This window comes from Eubalaena glacialis, chromosome 2 (genome assembly GCF_028564815.1).
Source record: "Eubalaena glacialis isolate mEubGla1 chromosome 2, mEubGla1.1.hap2.+ XY, whole genome shotgun sequence".
Lineage (NCBI taxonomy): Eukaryota > Metazoa > Chordata > Mammalia > Artiodactyla > Balaenidae > Eubalaena > Eubalaena glacialis.
Window position 1 is genome coordinate 192,809,575 of NC_083717.1, and position 18,550 is coordinate 192,828,124.

At 48.7% G+C, this 18,550-nt stretch overlaps 1 protein-coding gene across 3 annotated transcripts in view; it reads left to right on the plus strand.

Moving 5' to 3' along the window:
* TECPR2 (tectonin beta-propeller repeat containing 2) overlaps window positions 1-18,550 on the plus strand; it is a 97,699-nt gene that overhangs the window by 57,426 nt on the left and 21,723 nt on the right. For 2 of the 3 annotated variants that reach the window (XM_061181289.1, XM_061181292.1), the window contains exons 14-17: window positions 1,472-1,736; window positions 2,414-2,503; window positions 4,077-4,310; window positions 14,759-14,907. In XM_061181289.1, coding sequence (XP_061037272.1) covers window positions 1,472-1,736; window positions 2,414-2,503; window positions 4,077-4,310; window positions 14,759-14,907 — 738 coding nt within the window. The remainder of the gene's footprint in view (window positions 1-1,471; window positions 1,737-2,413; window positions 2,504-4,076; window positions 4,311-14,758; window positions 14,908-18,550) is intronic. The other variant, XM_061181291.1, reaches the window with a different exon arrangement.

Consider the following 18,550-nt stretch of genomic DNA (forward strand, 5'->3'; position numbering starts at 1 on the left):
CACACACTCAAGTGTAGTAGATGTACTAAATTCTGTCTTTAGCCTAAAGAAAACTAGTTATCATTTTATCATAATACTCAGAACATTGTCTTCAGAGAAATTTGACAGAATCATCTCTGAGGTGTTTGGAAACAGAGTTATTTTAATTACTATAAGATTGATTTCTCTGTAGTGCTAGAGCCAGCATTATGTTTGGCTGTTAAACCTTTCTTTTCTTTTTGTTAATTTGCATCCTGCTTATCTGCCAATCCTGGGTGCTAGGACTGAGCTTGTCACAGACTTTCTGTGTGGCCTGGCGTCATACACCCCGACGAAGGGCAGAGCTCCCGGGCCATCACACGGCAGCGTGGCAGTGGTCCCCAGGTACCTGCCCAGTGTCCTGTGGGCTCTGATGGAGTCTGCCTAGCCAGGCTGGCACGTGCTCTGCTCTTCAAGAGAAGCAGGGCCGCGGGCTCCACAGCAGGGCCTTGGGGCTGACGTGCTGACACCGTTTGCTTATACCTCAGTGCAGGCAGCGGCTCACAGTCAGTGCGAGCCCTTTCACAGATAAGAAGGGCCACAATCGCACATGTACTACAGTACTGGTTTTTATAATAGTTTCCTTTTTGTGTGTTTTGCTTATTATACGTTAAGTTCCCTATCCTAAGTGATGTCACTTTCACTCAGCACTTCGCTGTGCGTGATCTGGGAGTGTGGCCTGCACGAGGCTGTCCTAGGCGTAGGGCGGTGACGTTCTCTGTAACCCAACCCAGCAGGGCAGAAGTACGTGGAAAGTCACGCAGAGTCAGAGAGCTTTCTAACAGCCAGAGCTGGCCGGCAAGGGAGAGGGTTCCTTAGAGGGCAGCACCCTGGAGAAAGATCTCTTTCAGGAATGTGAGAGAAGCGTGTCTTGAATCTGAGCCCGGGTGCCTTCTACACGTCCAGGACAGGTCTGGTCTGTGCTATTGTTCTGGCATGATTATTAACAGTCCCAGTTAGGTCATGAATTGCTTCATCACCCTACTTACACTACCTTTTTAAACCCATATTATGATTCTAAGTATTGTACACTGTTGTCCCTTAGAAATTCCTAAATTTTAAAAACAAAATAATCCTTTCTCACCCGGGTCGCAGGGTTTTCAGAACCCAGGAGGAGCATGAACTCAGAGAAAGCTGCTGTAAGAATTAGAATAAAAGACTTATAGGGTGCGAGGGGGTGATAATCATAAAAATAATACATGCTCTTTGTAACAGGTCCATGCAATAGAAAAGTGTATAAAATAAAAGGTGAACGTTTTCTTCCATCCCTCTGAATCCACCCCTCGGAAGTAATCACAGCCAGCAGTGGGGGGTGTCCTGCCACACTCCTCTCCAGTCCTCACACAAATGTGCACGTGCACGTGGGTATTTGGGTGTTTGATGGGTGGGGGCCGGGCCCTTACCTCTCAGGCAGCGAGCATACAGAAGGCGCTTGTAACTGCACTGAGAGCAGGGTGTCTGCCCGTCTCCCCTCCAGGTGAGCATCACAGACTATGTGGTGTTTGACCAGTGCAGCTTGTTCCAGACCATAATCCATGCCACACATTCGGTGGCCACAGCGGCCCAGGTGCCTGTTGAGAAGGTGGCGGATAAACTGCGCATGGCGTTGTGGTCTCAGCAGCTCCAGTGCCAGCCGAGCCTTCTAGGGGTCAACAGCAGCGGCGTCTGGATCTCCTCAGGCAAGAATGAAATCCACGTCTCTAGAGGAAGTCTCATCGGTGGGTGAATCACTTCATTTCTATGCCGGCTTGATAGGCAGCTCCTCTTTAGAGCCAGCATTTAAGGAAAAGCTTTATGATCTCAAGTGGAAAAGATAATTTAGTGCCAGTGGTATGAAGTGTCTGGAATGGAGGCATTCCCTCTGCTTTCTATCAGTTCCCTCCTTTTAGTCTGTCATTCCTACGGCTTGGATACCCGCCTCTGGATGGTGTGCGATCAGTTTCCATTAGGAACCTACTAGGCTGTAAGAAGAGCACGCGGAGCTCATTCTTACGTTACTAATTTCCAGCTAAATGAAAAAGTCCTCCCGTCCCTGAAGAGCCTGGCAGAAAAAATCATCGCACTGTTGAACATGCAAGGCTCTGGCCAGATCTGTAAACGTAGGTGTAAATCCACATTTCCCCACTGGGGCTTCATTTCTGTGAGTGAACCCTGCTTTGTGAATTTTCCCCAGCTCTCCGCCCCCTGCGTGGCCTCCCCCGACCCTGGGCTAGACAGTGCTCTGCTTGTCGGGCTGGCTCCTGCAGTGTTGGCTTGGGTCTCCTACTTTGAGGACACTCTAGAACCAGCTGTAAGGGGTTTTGAAGGCCAGTTGTAGTCTAGAACTAAAGTTCTGAAGTGTGTATGGTTTTTCTTTCTTCTTTCTTTAACATACTCTTCCCATTATTCTTTCTAGGCACTTACTGGAATAATGTTGTTCCCCGGGGGACAGCTTCTGCCACAAAGTGGGCCTTTGTGTTGGCTTCCACTGCTCCCACAAAGGAAGGTTGGTTGGGGAGTGCAGTGCACAGGTTACAACCATGTTACAGCAGTCTGACAGTTACAACCATGGTCTGACGTGGCCTAGTTGGGGCGGGAGCATGGCCGTGGGGCCCCAGGGACTGGATGCGCTGGTGTCACAGGCCCGCAGCCCTCGTTGGCTGAGCCGAGGGCCCCCGAAGCTGGATAGGCCTGCCCAGGAGAGAAGGACCTGCTGTGGTGATCTGAGGGGGTCTGGAGGCGAGCTGTCCTTCCGAAGGAGGGGAGCGTACAGTGTGACCGCTGAGGCCGGCAGCTGTTGACTTCAGCGACATGTCTCAGGGCCAGTAGGCACCAGGCTTCTCTGGATGCCTGGCCATTTCCCCTGTGAATTCTGTCACCTCCTCACAGGCTGGTTTACAGCCTCCGGCTGGCCTAAGTCCCACTGTCATGCCCCTGGTAGGGCAGACCTCCCAAAGCCCTGACCACAGCTCGGGGTTTGGAGCCAGGAGAGGCAGTGCAGCTACCCCAGGAGCTGGGAGCTGGGGCAGTCAGGCGGCCCCAGCGGAGGCCGAAGCCTCCTCCCAGGATCGCGCTGAGGGTCAGATGAGAAGATGTCGGGCGTCCCTGGTTCAGAGGGAGCAGTTGGTGAGTTCGAGCCCGTAGTCCCACTAGGATGTGCTAGAGCTTGGTCAGTACAACAAAGTGCTTCCTCCCCAGCTCGTTCCGACCGCAGTCGTGCAGTGAGTAAGCTCTGCAAACCATAGGTTCTTTCCCAAGCTTGGCACAGGTCATTCGGCAGCAAAGCCTGACCTGAGCTGATGGGAGGCTCCTTAGAGCCTCCGTCTGTCCTGCTGACTGTGACGGTGACGCGTTTTGTTGCAGGAACGTTGCTGCACGTCGTGGGTGGTGGTGGGGGGGGCGGGTACTGCTGGCTCCCGGGCTGTTCCGTAAACATATGGCATACCCGTTACCTTATGTTTTCAAGATCCAAGGTAATTTTGAATTCCAGACCATAACTGGTCCCAAGTTTTCAATATACTTCAGATAATATATTCTGACTGAGGTTTTAACTTCCCCAAGTGTGGTTTGCATTTTAAAGTGAATTAAACCTGAAGGACTCTAAAAACGGGGGAGAGAACGAAAGCATGTAATTTTGAGGTGAGGATGGGAAGAAAAGGCTTTGCAGCTTTCCGGGCCTTTTCCAGCAGCCTCCGCCCCGCCAGCCCTCCCCTCACCCGCCACCAGGACAGGGGAGGTTCCTCGGTGCCGTCCTTCCGAGGCATTGCCGACCTTGCTCCCTCTAGGACGCTGGTTAACACACCAAGTTGAACGCTTCCCGGTCCATTATACAACGTCCAAGGTCCGGGCCTCTGAGGCAACGTTGTGGGCCCCCTGAGGTCTCGTTAGCCCAGCTTCCTTTCATTTCTTTCAAGTGTGTTGGACTTGTTTCCTATGAACTGGCTGGTCCCGGTGTGTCCCCCTGAGTCCTGGCTGCTCCTTCCCCGAGGTGGGGGGTGAGGGTGGGAGCTGGGCAGCCAGACTCTGCAGGCAAAGGCTGCCCCGAGAGCCTCGCCGGTGACGCCGTGACCTCTCCGCAGGAAGCTCCCTGTGGCTCTGCCAGAGCAGCAAGGACCTGTGCCGCGTCAGCGCCCAGCACGCCCAGTCACGCCCGTCCACCGTGCAGCTGCCCCCCGACGCCGAGATGAGGGCCTACGCCGCCTGCCAAGACGCCCTGTGGGCCCTGGACAGCCTCGGCCAGGTGTTCATCCGGACGCTGTCCGCGAGCTGCCCCACGGGCATGCACTGGACGAGGCTGGACCTCTCGCAGCTAGGTATGCCCGCCCCCGCCGCCAGGCCCTGCCTTCCGGCCTCATCGGGAGGGGTGCCCACCCGCTTCCCGGGGCCCTGTGTTCAACGCTCGTGAATTCCTGTAGGCTGCCTGGTTGGTTGCTGGATTTCAGGAGGTCGATTAGCCACTCCTGCAGGGGAATGGGCCTCTTAAGAATTTCGTGAGGAGCTTTTCTTTCCCACGCTTTACGGGTCGCAGGGTTTTCAGAACCCAGGAGGAGCATGAACTCAGAGAAAGCTGCTGTAAGACACGCTCGAGATGATGCTGTGGATGCAGCTGCCTCTGCTGCTCTGTCTGAATGTGGCAGTTGCTTTGTGCCCTTTCCGTCTGGGGGACCCAGGGTCCGCAGCCCGCAGCCAGGAGAGTGCCCAGGCCTCCCTCCGCTGGAGGGGTGTGTGCCGCTCCCGCTGCCGCCCTTCTCTGAGTCTCCCCCACAGGGCTGCAGGGCCGCCACGCAGCATGAGGCCGTTTATAAATCATTCATTCCTGTTCCAAGGAATACGATGATAGAATGAGCCCACACCCTTAGGTTATCCTCTGGGCCGATGGGCAGGTGTGGCTGTCAGAAGGTGCCGGCTGCGCCAGGCAGCTCCGGAGTGCACGCGAGCCTTAGGAATACTTCCCTGCCCAACGGTTTCCCATTTTGGTGAACTGACAACCAGTATTTTGTTTGTTAGGTGGTAGAATTGAATTTTACAAACATTTAACGTTTGAGAATTCAACCACATGTACTCGTTTGAAAAAAAAAAAAAAAAAAAAAGGACAAAGAAGGCAAGAAGGGAAGGGAGGACGCCTTGTCTACCTCCCGCCCTGGCAGCCCCTGGCTGCGTCTCCAGCTGACGGGCCTCTCACCGTCCCATGATGTGCAGAGGGATCGTCATTCTTTTGTCCCACGAGGCCCCCAAATACAGCCCAGCTTAGCTAAAGAAGCAGGTTGGTTCTCCACTGAAGAAGCAAGCTTTGTTCCAAGGCTAGGAGTTTTCCAGGGTCATTTTGATTATGCTTTTGGCCTCACTCGCACCCTGTGTTTTGAACCTAATCCCAGCCCCAAGGCCGGTCCCCGTCCAGCTTCTGAGAGCGCCTGCCAGCCGCCATCGTTGATGGTGATGGACCAGCGAGGCCGCAGCTGGCCGTGCCTCTGCCTGCCAGCGCGGGGCCGCCCTCCCGCCGGCCCCGGGGAGCCTTTCCTCGGTTCAGAGGTCCTGTGGGCCTGAGCCACCCTCCTTTGGCCCCCAAGCAGACCAGTGTGGGAGTCTCTGGAGGTAAAAAGGCCAGGGCGAGGTTGGTGTCCTCCTTGCTGCAGGATCCTGGGAGCGCTGGGGGCCCTGCCCTTGCCCCCCTCTGGGGCAGAAGCGGAGCTCACTGCCCGGCACCCCCGCTCAGAGGAGGCCTTTGTGCCGCAGCACGTGCTGAGAGAACGGCCTCGAGCGCGGCTTGGCCTCCGGGCTCCGGCCCCCGGCTCACACCTCCCTTCCCGTTCGGTCCCGTCCTCCCGCACTGGCGCGCTGGCCAGAGTGTTACAGCCTCTGAGGCGGCTGGCTGGGTTTCCCTGGGGTCGGTGGCCGTTCTTTCAAGGGGAGTGACTCGGCTTTGGTGGGATTGAGTCTCACTTTCAGAGTGGGAGGGGCCAGACAGGGCCACCCTGGGTTCAGGATGTGCTTTGGCTTTCGCTGCGTGCTGGGGGCAGGGGTGCAGGAGTCGAGAACGGCAGGCTTTCACAGAGCCGCCCTGCCTCTTGCCTGCAGAATCGTCCGGAGTCCAGCCAGGCCTGGAGTGGGTCACACAGACCGCAGGTGAGGTGGTTGGGCCCAGGAGTGGGGCTCCCGGCAGAGGCAGGGCGGCAGCGGGAGCGGTGCTAGCCGCGTGCAGAGCCGGGCCCCGGGCCAGCTGCCGGGTCACCTTCAAACCTCAGTCCTCACCTTTCTGATGGTGACAGCAATCCCCGCTCCAGAATGATGGTGCAAGTAAGCATCGTGTGCAAACGCAACCTGTCTCAGGCAGGTGTGACGCCCTGAAAGCTGCCCAACTCCTCAAGCTGCTGGGGGAGGGGCGGTGCTCGCTCGCGTCTGGCGCTGTGCATGACGGGGGCCGAGTCCAGGAAGCTCTGCCTTAGTCTTTCCTGCCCTGAGCTCTGGATTTTGTTTATCTGGGTTACTGGCCGATACTGAGAGGATGGGTAAAGACTTCTTTTACCATTTTCTGAACGTCCTGGGAGAACGAAGCAAGTCCAGAGTTGGTAGGCAGCGGAGGCGTGCAGGGAACAGCAGGAGGGGTGCTGGCCTTCCGCGTGCCAGGGTGGGGGGCAGCAAAAGGCAGGTCAGGGCCACCAGCTGCTCTGTTGTTTGGCTCTTTCCAGGGATGGTCTGTGTAGCCTGTGGGACAAACCGGTGAATCAAGGTTTCTAAAAAAAGTATTATTTATATTAGGGGATGCAGATTTTGAGTTCAGGTGTGTGCTCTCTGCCAGTGTCCATGGCAGGCTGTCATCCGGCAGCACTCATTGGAGAGTAGTGAACAGAGAGTGTGGTAACGCAGGTAACGTTAATGCTGCCTTGCTTACTTGCCTGGGGTTACCTGGGACGCTTCATTGTTTTAAAAGTTGGCCATGGTGGTGCTCACAGCAGTGAAAGGAAGCACAGCCTTTTCAAGACTGTGGTTCTACATGTGAGGATTCTGTTCAGTAGCAAACTTCTCTTTCCCAGATGCACTCTTTTTTTTTTTTTGGGAAGTATAGTTGACATACAATATTATATTAGCTTCAGGTGTACAATATAGTGATTTGATATTTTTATAGATTACACACCATATAAAGTTATTATTATTGTTTATATTCCCTGTGCTGTATGTTACATCTTTGTAATTCATTTGCTTTTTATTTTTTTAATTAAAAATTTTTTTTATTTTTTATAAATTTATTTATTTTTGGCTGCGTTGGGTCTTCATTGCTGCGCGCGGGCTCTCTCTAGTTGCGGCAAGCGGGGGCTACTCTTCATTGCGGTGTGCGGGCTTCTCATTGCAGTGGCTTCTCTTGTTGCGGAGCATGGGCTCTAGGCGCGCGGGCTTCAGTAGTTGTGGCGCATGGGCTTCAGTAGTTGTGGCGCGTGGGCTCAGTTGTTGTGGCTCATGGACTCCACAGCGCAGGCTCAGTAGTTGTGGCGCGCGGGCTTAGTTGCTCCACGGCATGTGGGATCTTCCTGGACCGGGGCTCGAACCCATGTCCCCTGCAATGGCAGGTGGATTCTTAACCACTGCGCCACCAGGGAAGTCCTTAATTTGCTTTTTAAATGGTAGTTTGTATCCCTTAATCCCCTTCACATGTTTTGCCCCTCCCCCCTTCCTACCCCCCTCTGGTAACCACTAGTTTGTTTTCTGAATCTGTGACTCTATTTCTGTTTTGTTGTATTTGTTCATTTATTTGTTTTTTTAGATTCCACATATAAGTGAAACATACAGTATTTGTCTTTCTCTGTCTGACATCTCACTAGATATAACACTCTCCAGATCAATTCACATTGTTGCAGATGGCAGGATTTCATTCTTTTTTAAGGCTGAGTGATATTCCATTGTGTGTGTGTGTATGTATATACACATACACACACCCCACATCTTCTTTATCCATTCATCTGTTGGTAGACACTTACGTTGTTTCCACATCTTGGCTATTGTAAATAGTGCTGCAGTGAACAGCGTGCTGGGGTGCATATATCTTTCCAAATTAGTGTTTTCGTTTTTTTCAGATGAATACCCAAGAGTGGAATTGCTGGATCATATGATAGTCCTATTTTTAATTTTTTGAGGAACCTCCATAATGTTTTCCATAGTGGCTGCACCAGTTTACATTCCCACCAACAGGGTTCCCTTTCCTCCACATTCTTGTCAACACTTGTTATTTGTTGTCTTTTTAAATTTTATTTATTTATTTATTTATTTTTTGGCTGCACCAGGTCTTAGTTGCAGCACGTAGGATCTTTGTTGCCACGTGCAGGATCTTTGTTGTGGCATGCAGGATCTTTAGTTGGTGCAATGCATGTGGGATCTAGTTCCCTGACCAGGATCGAACCTGGGCCCCCAGCATTGGGAGCTCGGACTCTTAGACACTGGACCACCAAGGAAGTCCCTTGTTGTCTTTTTGATGATGGCCATCCTGATAGGTGTGAGGTGCTATCTCATTGTGGTTTTGATTTGCATTTCCCTGATCATTAGTGATGTTGAGCGTCTTTTCACGTGCCTGTTGACCATCTGTATGTCTTCTTTGGAAAAATGCCTATTCAGGCCCTCTGCCCATTTTTTAATTGGACGGTTTGTTTATTTGATATTGATTTGTCTGAGTTCTTTACGGAGTTTGGATATTAACCCTTTATCAGACATACTATTTGCAAACATCTTTTCCCATTCAGTAGGCTGCCTTTTCATTTTGTTGATGGTCCAAAATGTACTCTTTTTCCTGACTTCACTCCTCTGTTCCATTAAATTCTGCTGGAAAGGGCAGAATTCTCTCTGGCTGTTTTTGCTTCTCTGCCAGCCAGTGTGGTTGGCAGTGTCTCTTCCACCTACCCCAGAAGATCTCCTGGGCTGTCTTACCCTCTGCTTCCCTCCCGCCACTGCCAGGGTTAGAGCTCCCCCTCCACACCTGCACTGCCATAGCCGCCTCATGGCTCCAGGTGTGCCCACCTCCTGCCATGGTTGCCCGATCTCTCCTAAAACACGGCTCCCGGGCTATGCCCTCAACGCCCTGCAATCAAGTTCCAGTCTTCGGGGTAGCACCTGGTGCCCTGGCAGCCTGACCCAGCCTGCCTTTCGAGGGCCTCGTGCAGCGGGGCTCCGGCCACCCGCCATCGCTCTTCCCTGTGTGCCAGGCCCGTCTAGGCCCCTGGGGTCGCCTCTCTTCCCATGGCCTAGAATGTCCTCCCTGCTCTTGCCTACTTCAGTCAGCATCCCCACCCTGGGGCTTTTCCCTGAGCTTCCTGCTCCTACTCTGTCCCAACAGTCATTTTGGTCTGACCTGCGAGGAGTTTCCACGTGGAGGTGGAGGGGCTCTGCCAGCAGGGGCCTTGTGCATGGCCACATCCACGCGCAGCAGGAAATTGGACTGTCAGGGCAATCCGTCGTTGTTTGTAACTCCATTTCTAGCTGATTCTGGGATATGAGTTTTGATTCCTTGTTACTGATAATCACAGATAAAACTGTCTTAACAGCAGGTACAAGATGTCTTCACCTGTAATTCATCAGTCCAGCTCCAGGTTGCCATCAGCCTGCCCAGGGCATGAGGTAGGAGATGCTGGCTTTATTAGAGCTGTTCAGAGATGTGCTTCACCTGGTTCCCTTTCAGTCCTGGCCTCTACAGGCGTTCTGACACTGAAAACAAGAAACAAAAGCCCATCTTCCCAGTGCCGAAAACGTGATCCGGACTACCTCATGCTGGCACTGACCTTGGGCAGCTCCAGGTCATTGTAAAGTCTGGAATGTCACCAGTCTTTACATTGCAAGCAGACATTTCAATTTCAAGCATGACTTTAGCAAAGTATCAAGTCATGAACATGATTTCTGCCTTTAATTTCTTTTTTTAAGAGGTAGCATCTCTCTTTTCTGCTCCTATACAAATTACCAAGTCAGTTGCTACTTTGGGATTAGATTAGGAGAATTCTTTTTCTCTCTCTTTTTTTTTTTTAATTGGAGTATAGTTGATTTACAGTGTTGTGTTAATTACTGCTGTACAGCAAAGTGATTCAGTTATATATACATTCTTTTAGCATTTTAATTTTTCTTTTTAATTTATTTATTTTATTTATTTATCTGCTTTTGGCTGCGTTGGGTCTTTGTTGCCGCACGCGGGCTTCTCTAGTTGCAGAGAGCAGGGGCTACTCTTCGTTGCGGTGCGCGGGCTTCTCATTGCTGTGGCTTCTCATTGTTGCAGAGCACGGGCTCTAGGCGTGTGGGCTTCAGTAGTTGTGGCTCGCAGGCTCTAGAGCGCAGGCTCAGTAGTTGTGGCGCATGGGCTTAGTTGCTCCACGGCATGTGGGATCTTCCCGGACCAGGGCTCGAACCCGTGTCCCCTGCACTGGCAGGCGGATTCTTAACCACTGCGCCACCAGGGAAGCTCTACATTCTTTTTTTTAAATATTCTTTTCCATTACGGTTTATCATAGGATACCTAATATAGTTCCCTGTGCTGTACAGGAGGACCTTGCTGTCCATCCAGTCTGTATATAATAGTTTACATCTGCTAGCCCCAACCTCCCACTCCATCCCTCCCCCAACCCCGCCCCCCCGCCTTGGCAACCATCAGTCTGTTCTCTATGTCCGTGATTCTGTTTCTGTTTCATAGATAGGTTCATTTGTGTCATATTTTAGATTCCACGTATAAGTGATATCATATGGTATTTGTCTTTCTCTTTCTGACTTACTTCACTTAGTATGATGATCTCTGGTTGCATCCATGTTGCTGCAAATGGCATTATTTCGTCTTTTTATGGCCGGGTAGTATCCCATTATATATATGTACCACATTTTCTTTATCCATTCATCTGTCGATGGACATTTAGGTTGTTTCCATGTCTTGGCTATTGTGAATAGTGCTGCTGTGAACATAGAGGTGAATGTATCCTTTTGTTGTTATTTTGTTGTTGTTGTTGTTGTTTTATTCTGCATGTATCGTTTTGAATTACAATTTTGTCTGGATATATGCCCAGGAGTGGGATTGCTGGATCATATGGTAGCTCTATTTTTAGTTTTCTGAGGAACCTCCATACTGTTCTCCATAGTGGCTGCACCAATGTACATTCCCACCAGCAGTGTAGGAGGGTTCCCTTTTCTCCACATCCTTTCCAGCATTTGTTATTTGTGGATTTTTTTTTTGTAGATTTTTTTTAATGATGGCCATTCTGACTGGTGTGAGGTGGTACCTCATTGTAGTTTTGATTTCCATTTCTTAGATAAAGAGAATTCTTCAATTAAATGTCTAGCTACTGAACCCAGTTATAGAGACTGAATATGGAATTTTATGATTTATGACAGTCCTAGTTTTTGGAAGAAAATTTGCGTCATTTAGCAGATAGTTAAGATGCTCGTAACGTTTGATTTCCCAGTACACATAAATATGCATATGTCAGGCACTGGAATGTTTAGCAAACTAATGCAATTTGTAATTGAATACATCTGGTCACAGCATTTAATGAAGAAATATTCAGTGTCGGTTCGTGCCTTTAGGTAACAAATAGGATTATATTATATAGTAATTTATGCAGAAAAGTGTCTTGTAAATAGTAAAACACCAAATAAATGCCACTTTTTGTTCTAAAATACATGTTAAAAAAGTAATCCTAAAGGGAAAATATCTCATCTGTTGAATAAAGTAATTAAAACTTCTTTTTTTTTAATGGGAGGGAAAAACAAAATGGGAAGACAGGAAAATCACAGCATGTCTGTGTTAGTTGGACTAATATTGTTATAGTAACGAGTCCCAAATACCAGCGATGTAACACAGTGAAGGTTGCTTTCTGCTCCCACGAAGTTGGCTCTCGACCTGTCAGTCTTTCGATGGTTGTGGTCGTGGTTCCCAGGTGGTGGCTTGCTGACCCCCTGCGGTGCTCTGTGGCTCTGCCCCTGTGGTCCGTGCGGCAGGGGACAGCTGAAAGGCAAGGCCCTCTTGCCCGCTCTTCTGTGGTTCAGCTCAGGAGTGACAGGTCCCTTCTTGCAGCCCATTGTCCAGAACCAGTGATGGGGCCCCGCTTAACTCCACGGGGCACTGACGAGCCAGGGAGTGCGGGGGGGCCAGTGTTCTCTGCCACCTGCCCTGACCTCATGCACCTGCACCCAGGCAGCCTGGGAGACCCTCTGCGAAGTCGGAGACTACGGAAAAGCCCTCGATTAAATGCTTTCTTCTTTGACCTGTCTCTTCAATTCAGAATAAGCTGATTTATACACTGAAGTGTATATTCTAGCAACCTTTTATGTTTGTTCTAAAAGAACACTTGCCTTGTAATGTGAACTCCGTGTTTCACTGGTGGTGGTGTTATTCGCTGCTAATTCTGAGGTGCTGACCCAGTGTGTTTTTGTCACCACATAACTCTCCTCACATGAGCAGCTACCACCTGTAGTTCCTGTTAGGGCAGGTTGACAACTCCAACATAAAATTATTTTTTAATTAGCATTTTAAAATTAGAATTTGTTTCTCAGCTGTTTCTGGAACTTACTGCTGAAAGTACTTTATTTGGATCGCTACAAATCTTTTCATGGGTAATGTTAGAGCTCTGGGATGTCTATTTTAACTCCCCGGTAAGACATTCTATAAAAGATTTTAAAAATACAGCTAATTTCAGTATAAGAGAAATCATCATCTTCAGGAAATGTACAAAGGGATACTAAGAATTTTTTCAGTAGTAGTGGGTTGATACTTTTAAGCTAAACACATGTGACGAGATTTCCCCATAGCAGGATCCATGCCGGTGCGTTGTGGTGTAGACACCTGGCCTGTCATCTGATAGCGGTGACGACTGTGTGAGGCGTTCAGGAGCAGCACTGCCGGTGCATGTAGCTGCGCCGCCTTTTCCCTGCTTCACAGTCAAAATGAGCCATCCTCTAACTTAGCCATCAGAAGACAAACCATTCAACCTGATAAAACGGGCAAAAGACTTGACAGACGCTTCACAAAAGAAGATAACACAGATACCCCCCATAAGCACATTAAAAGATTCTCAACCTCACTAGTTACCAGGGAAATGCAAATTAAAACCATGACAAGATGCTACTTTACACCTGCTAGAATGGCTGACAGAGGTGCCAGAAGTGGATGCTGGTGAGGGTGTGGGCCACCAGCACACACCGCTGGTGGGCGTGTAAAATGGGAAGACTGGCGGTCTCTTTCCATGTTAAACAGATATCTACCCTATAGCCCGGAGCTCCACTCCTAGGTGTTATTCAAGAAAAACAACACATGTTCACAAAAAAAAGTCTTCTGCAGGGATGATGATAGCAGCTTTACTCCTAATAGCAAAAAGTGGAAATGGCCCAAATGCCCGTCAGTAGGATACACCACTAACTGTGGCGTTTACATGCAGTGTGGACTCATACTCAGCAGTAAAAAGGAGTGACTGGATGAATGTCATGAACAGAACATCACACTGAGTGAAAGAAGCCAGGCCCAGGGAGTGCATACCTGTGATTCTGTTTTTACAGTCATCTAGACCAGACTGAACAGATACATGGCGATAGAAATCAGAAGAGTGGCTGCCTCGGGGCAGAGGGGCGGAACTTTCTTGAGAAAGGGGCTTGAGGGAACTTTCTGGGACGATGAAAACATTCCATAACTTGATAAGCCATGGGTTACCCAGGCATGTTCATCTGTCAAAAGCGAGGGAGCTTGACCGTGTAAGATCTGCGTGTTCACGGGATGTGGGGCCCCGAGGTCAGAGGTGGCTGGCAGGGAGGGTCAGGCTGGCCTGGGTTCAAGCCGCGGCCTGCCCTTTGCATCCCGGCTTCTCGGCGTTCTCTCCCGGGGTCTGCGTCCTGACGGCCTCACGCATGAGCTGGGGCGGCAGTAGCCGTGCATCATTGTGCGCAGGTCAGTAACTATGGGCTGTTGCTCTTTCTGCCAGATAAACTATTAATCAAATTTCTCTTTGAAGACTCCTCCCATTTCCTTTCCTCTTAAAATTGGTTTAATAAACAAGGAGAAATGTAAAAAGAAAAATGAAGATCCTGGGAGGCTTAGTTAGTTAATTTTAATTCTAATTAGGATCAAGATTACCTGAAAGAGGGACTTCCCTGGTTGTCCAGGGGTAAAGAATCCGCCTGCCACTGCAGGGGACACGGGTTCGATCCCTGGTTGGAGAACTAAGATCCCACATGCCGCGGGGCAACTAAGCCCCCGCGGCATGTGGGATCTTGATCTCTCGCGCCTCAGCGAGAGAGCCCGCATGCCCTGGAGCCTGCACGCCACAGCCAAAGAGAGAAAACCCACACGCTGCAACTAGAGAGAAGCCCGCGCACCACAACAAAGATCCCGCGTGCTGCCACTAAGACCCTACGCAGCCAAAAAAAAAAAAAAAAAAAAAAGATTACCTAAAAGATGAATTCCCTTGGCCCAAATCCAGAATTTGCTGGTAATAGTCACGTATCTGATGAAGCTAATGATGGGGCCCACATTGAGATATTAATTCCCGGGCTTGGTGGCTCAGGGCACTGTCCGGATGGCATCTTGATTACTCTGCCCGTGGCGTGCAAGGGCTGCTCTGTGGCGCGGGGCAGGTGCCAGGGCAGCCAGAGGCCTTGGTGACTCCCGTGCACTGTAATGTTCTCAAGCAACAGAGTTCATCTGCAAAGGCAGCATCATCTCTTTCTTTGAAGTATAAAATCAAAGTTCATAGATTAAATGAAACATGAGTCATCTTACAAGAGTAATTAATGTGTGTACTTTTTCTCTGTTTGTCTATAGGAGCTGTAAAACTGATGAGCCTGGCATGTGGAAATCAGCACGTCTGGGCCTGTGATTCCAGGGGTGGGGTTTACTTCCGTGTCGGTACCCAGCCTCTGAATCCCAGTCTGATGCTTCCAGCCTGGATAATGATTGAACCGCCTGTCCAGGTAAGCAAAAGTTAACTGATACTAACTTGCTCGTCAGTAAGCTGCTCGGGTGCTGGTGTTGGGGAGAGGACCACGCCTGCTAGTGTGGCCTCCCAGCCACTGGGGGAGGAGGGGCGTGTCAGGGAGCCTGGGGACTAAGGTGTGCCCCAGGTCAACACACGCTCATTCACTGGCATCCCACACCTGGAGTTTGATATTTGTGAAGTTCAGGGCCGAACAGATTAACGATTATCTGAGCCAATGCTGCTTTTTTTCTTTCTCAAAATAAAAGTGTTTCATTTCTAACTTTTTACAGAATGAACATTATTTTTGAAAACATCAAACAATATCCAAAAGTATAGAGAAGAAAGTAAAAGTCATTTTAAAATCTTGTCATGGAGATAATGTATTATCATTATTTTGTGAGTGCCTTTCCTGGTTTGTTGAAGAAATTCTTCTTCTCGTGCGCCCCATCCCCTCCCCCGACCCCGGCCATATTTCAGTTTACCATGTATCCTAAATGTTTTTCCTTTTCATTTGACTGTTCCACCGCTCGAATCAGAAGCGGGAGTCTGATTTTAGTGTACTGTTTAGTTACCCTTAAATACCTGATGCGCCTGGTTGCTATGTTAAGTGTATTCCTGCTAAAATTTATAAGCGGGGGGCTGTGATTTAATGAGAGTTATTTGCTCTAACTGTTGCTAGTCCCCGCTTTGTGACTTTGTTGGGGGAAAAAATGAAGTTGCCCTATGCAGAGGTGGCAGTGTGGCAGGAGTGGTTAGTCCTTGAACAAAAAGTGCTTAAACGGGGACAAGAAGGAAATCAGGTGTTTGGGTGAATGCCTGTGTTCATGAGTGTCTACATTTTGGGCATCATGAACCCTCAGGGATGGGGCAGCTGAGGTCAAGGTGCAGGGCTGGTCATGAGGACCACCAGTCCTGCCCATGGGACACGGGGCCTGTGCTGGGAGACCCTACAGTTGGACAGGAGTCAGGTCCCGAGTTCTTTCAGGCCATTGGTCAGCGCTCATGGCCACGGGGAGGCTGGCTCCACGTGGATCTTCGTCCTCACAGGGTCCTGCGAAGAGCGAGTAGGATCGCGTCTGCGAATTAGAAAGCGCTGTGCGGACGCCCGCTTCGCGTTCGTCTGCACACGGCGGTGCGCTGACAGCCACGGTCAGGCGACAGGGGAAGGTGGTGTCGCCGGCACTGTGGGCTCTGCTGGTGCGCAGCGAGGGTGAAGGCAAGCCGACCTCTAGCTGGTTTCATTGCTGGTCTGAAGCCCCCTTAGACGAGGCACCCTCTTGTTGCCTGCTCCTGTGGTATGTCGTCGTTAACCCCTGACAGCTTTATGTTATTTCTTAAAGAGTTATAATTCACCCTTTTACAGCATACAACTCAGTATTTTTTAGTATATTCGCAAAGTTGTGCAACCATCACTGCTATCCAATTCTAGAACTTTTTCACCACCCCGAAAAGAAGCCCCCTACCCATTGGTAGACACTCCCTTTTCTTCCGGAACCCCTGTCTCCTCAGCCCCTGGCAGCCACTAATCTACTTTGTATTTCTATGCACTTGCCTATTCTGGATTTTCCTTTTCCATATAAATGGAATCATATAATATGTGGCCTTTGTATCTGCCATCTTTCACTTGGCTTCACGTTTTCAAAGTTCATCCACGTTGTAACGTGTGTCAGTACTTTATTCCTTTTTATGACTGAATAATATTCCATTGTATGCATAGACCACATTTTGCTTATCCATTCATCAGTTGATTGACATTTGGGTTGTTCCTACTTTTTGGCTACTATGAATAATGCTGCTGTGAACATTCGTGTACAAGACTATGTGGACATGCGTTTTCAATTCTGCTGGGTGTATAACTTTAAGTGGAATTGTGGGGTCATATGGTGATTGTATGTTTAACTTTTTAAGGAACCGCCAGACTGTTTGCCACAGTGGCTGCACCATTCTACATTCTACCAGCAATGTATGAGGATTCCAATTTCTCTACATCCTCACTGCAAAATCTTTCTTGCCCAGTTTTTAAATTCTACCCATCTTAATAGTTGTAAAATGGTATCTCATTGTGGGTTTCTTTTAAAAAACAGGGTAAAAAAGTTTATTGAAACAGGAAGAAGTAATTTTTATATTGTGTGGGTTACTGAATGTTCTGATTTGTATTAGAACAGACCTGTAGAGAAAGGAAAGCTGATCTGATCCAACTTGGCACTTTTTGCTATAATTCATTTGGTTTTTATTGTTTGTTTTTTTAAGATTTTTTTGATGTGGACCATTTTTAAAGTCTTTATTGAATTTGTTACAGTACTGCTTCTGTTTTATGTTTTGGTTTTTTGGCCACGAGGGATGTGGGATCTTAGGTCCCTGACCAGGGCTCGAACCCGCATCCCCTGCATTGGAAGGAGGATTCTTAACCATTGGACCGCCAGGGAAGTCCCTCAATAGGGTTTTTAAAAATTGAGATATAATTGACGTATGGCATTGTATTAGTTTCACGTGTACAACATAATGATTCAGCATTTGTATATCTTGCAAAATAATCGCCGCAATAAGTCTAGTAAACATCTGTCATGATACGTAGTTACAAATTTTTTTTTATTGTGATGAGAACTTTGAAGATCTACTCTCTTAGCAGCTTTCAAATATGCAATAAGTATTAACTATAGTCATACTGTACATTACATCCCCATGTCCTTGTGATTTTGATTTGCTTTTCCCTAACGACTAATGAGCATCTTTTCATGTGCTTATTGGTCATTTGTATATCTTATTTGGAGAACTAAAATATTCAGATACTTAGCTCATTTTGTAATTGGGTTGTCTTTTTATTATTGAGTTGTAAGACTTCTTTATATATTCTGGATAGTAGACCCTTTTAAGAATTATGATTTACGAATGTTTTCTCCCATTCTCTGGATTGTCTTTTCACTTTCTTTATGGTGTCCTTTGATGCACAAAAGTTTTTTATTTTGATGAAGTCCATTTTATCTACGTTTTCCTTTAGTTGCTTGTGCTTTTGGTGTCACATCAAGGACTGCATGAAACTGCGAATTCCTCTTCCTTTCAACATTTAGATTCTAGAATAACCTCTAGGAAGCAAAGCTAAAACTGGGGGAAGAAAGCTTTACTTGGAGTGCTCTATTGACTGTGGTGATCTACAGCTTTGCCCAGGAAAATGGCCAAAATAGAACAAATTCACATGAAAGGGCCTCAAAGCTGTGCTTTGAATAAAGTAGTGATTGCTAAATAGGCTGTTAAACATTAACTATTTCAAGTAGTTCCGCTAAATGAGACCACATTTTCTTATTCAGTAGCTTCAGCGTGCTGTAGAAGAAATGCACTTGGCCGTGGAATTTGTAGATAGAGAGTTGGTTCCTGTGGGGACAAAAAACAGGCTTTACATTTGCACAGGCCCTTTGCTGCGCTTTTCCAAGCCCTGCTGAGGACCAAGGCCTGGGCCAGCCACTGCCTGCCGGAGCTGCGATGGAACGCTGTGTCCAGGCAGCGTGTCACATGCTCGGCGGCCTCACTCTCAGTGTTTTAGGACAAAGCCTACCTTTAAATTGAATTTCAAATTCATCTTAAAGTTGCAGAGGGTCCTGAGAAGACTAGTCCAGGGGCGGGGTGGGGGTGGGGTGGGATGA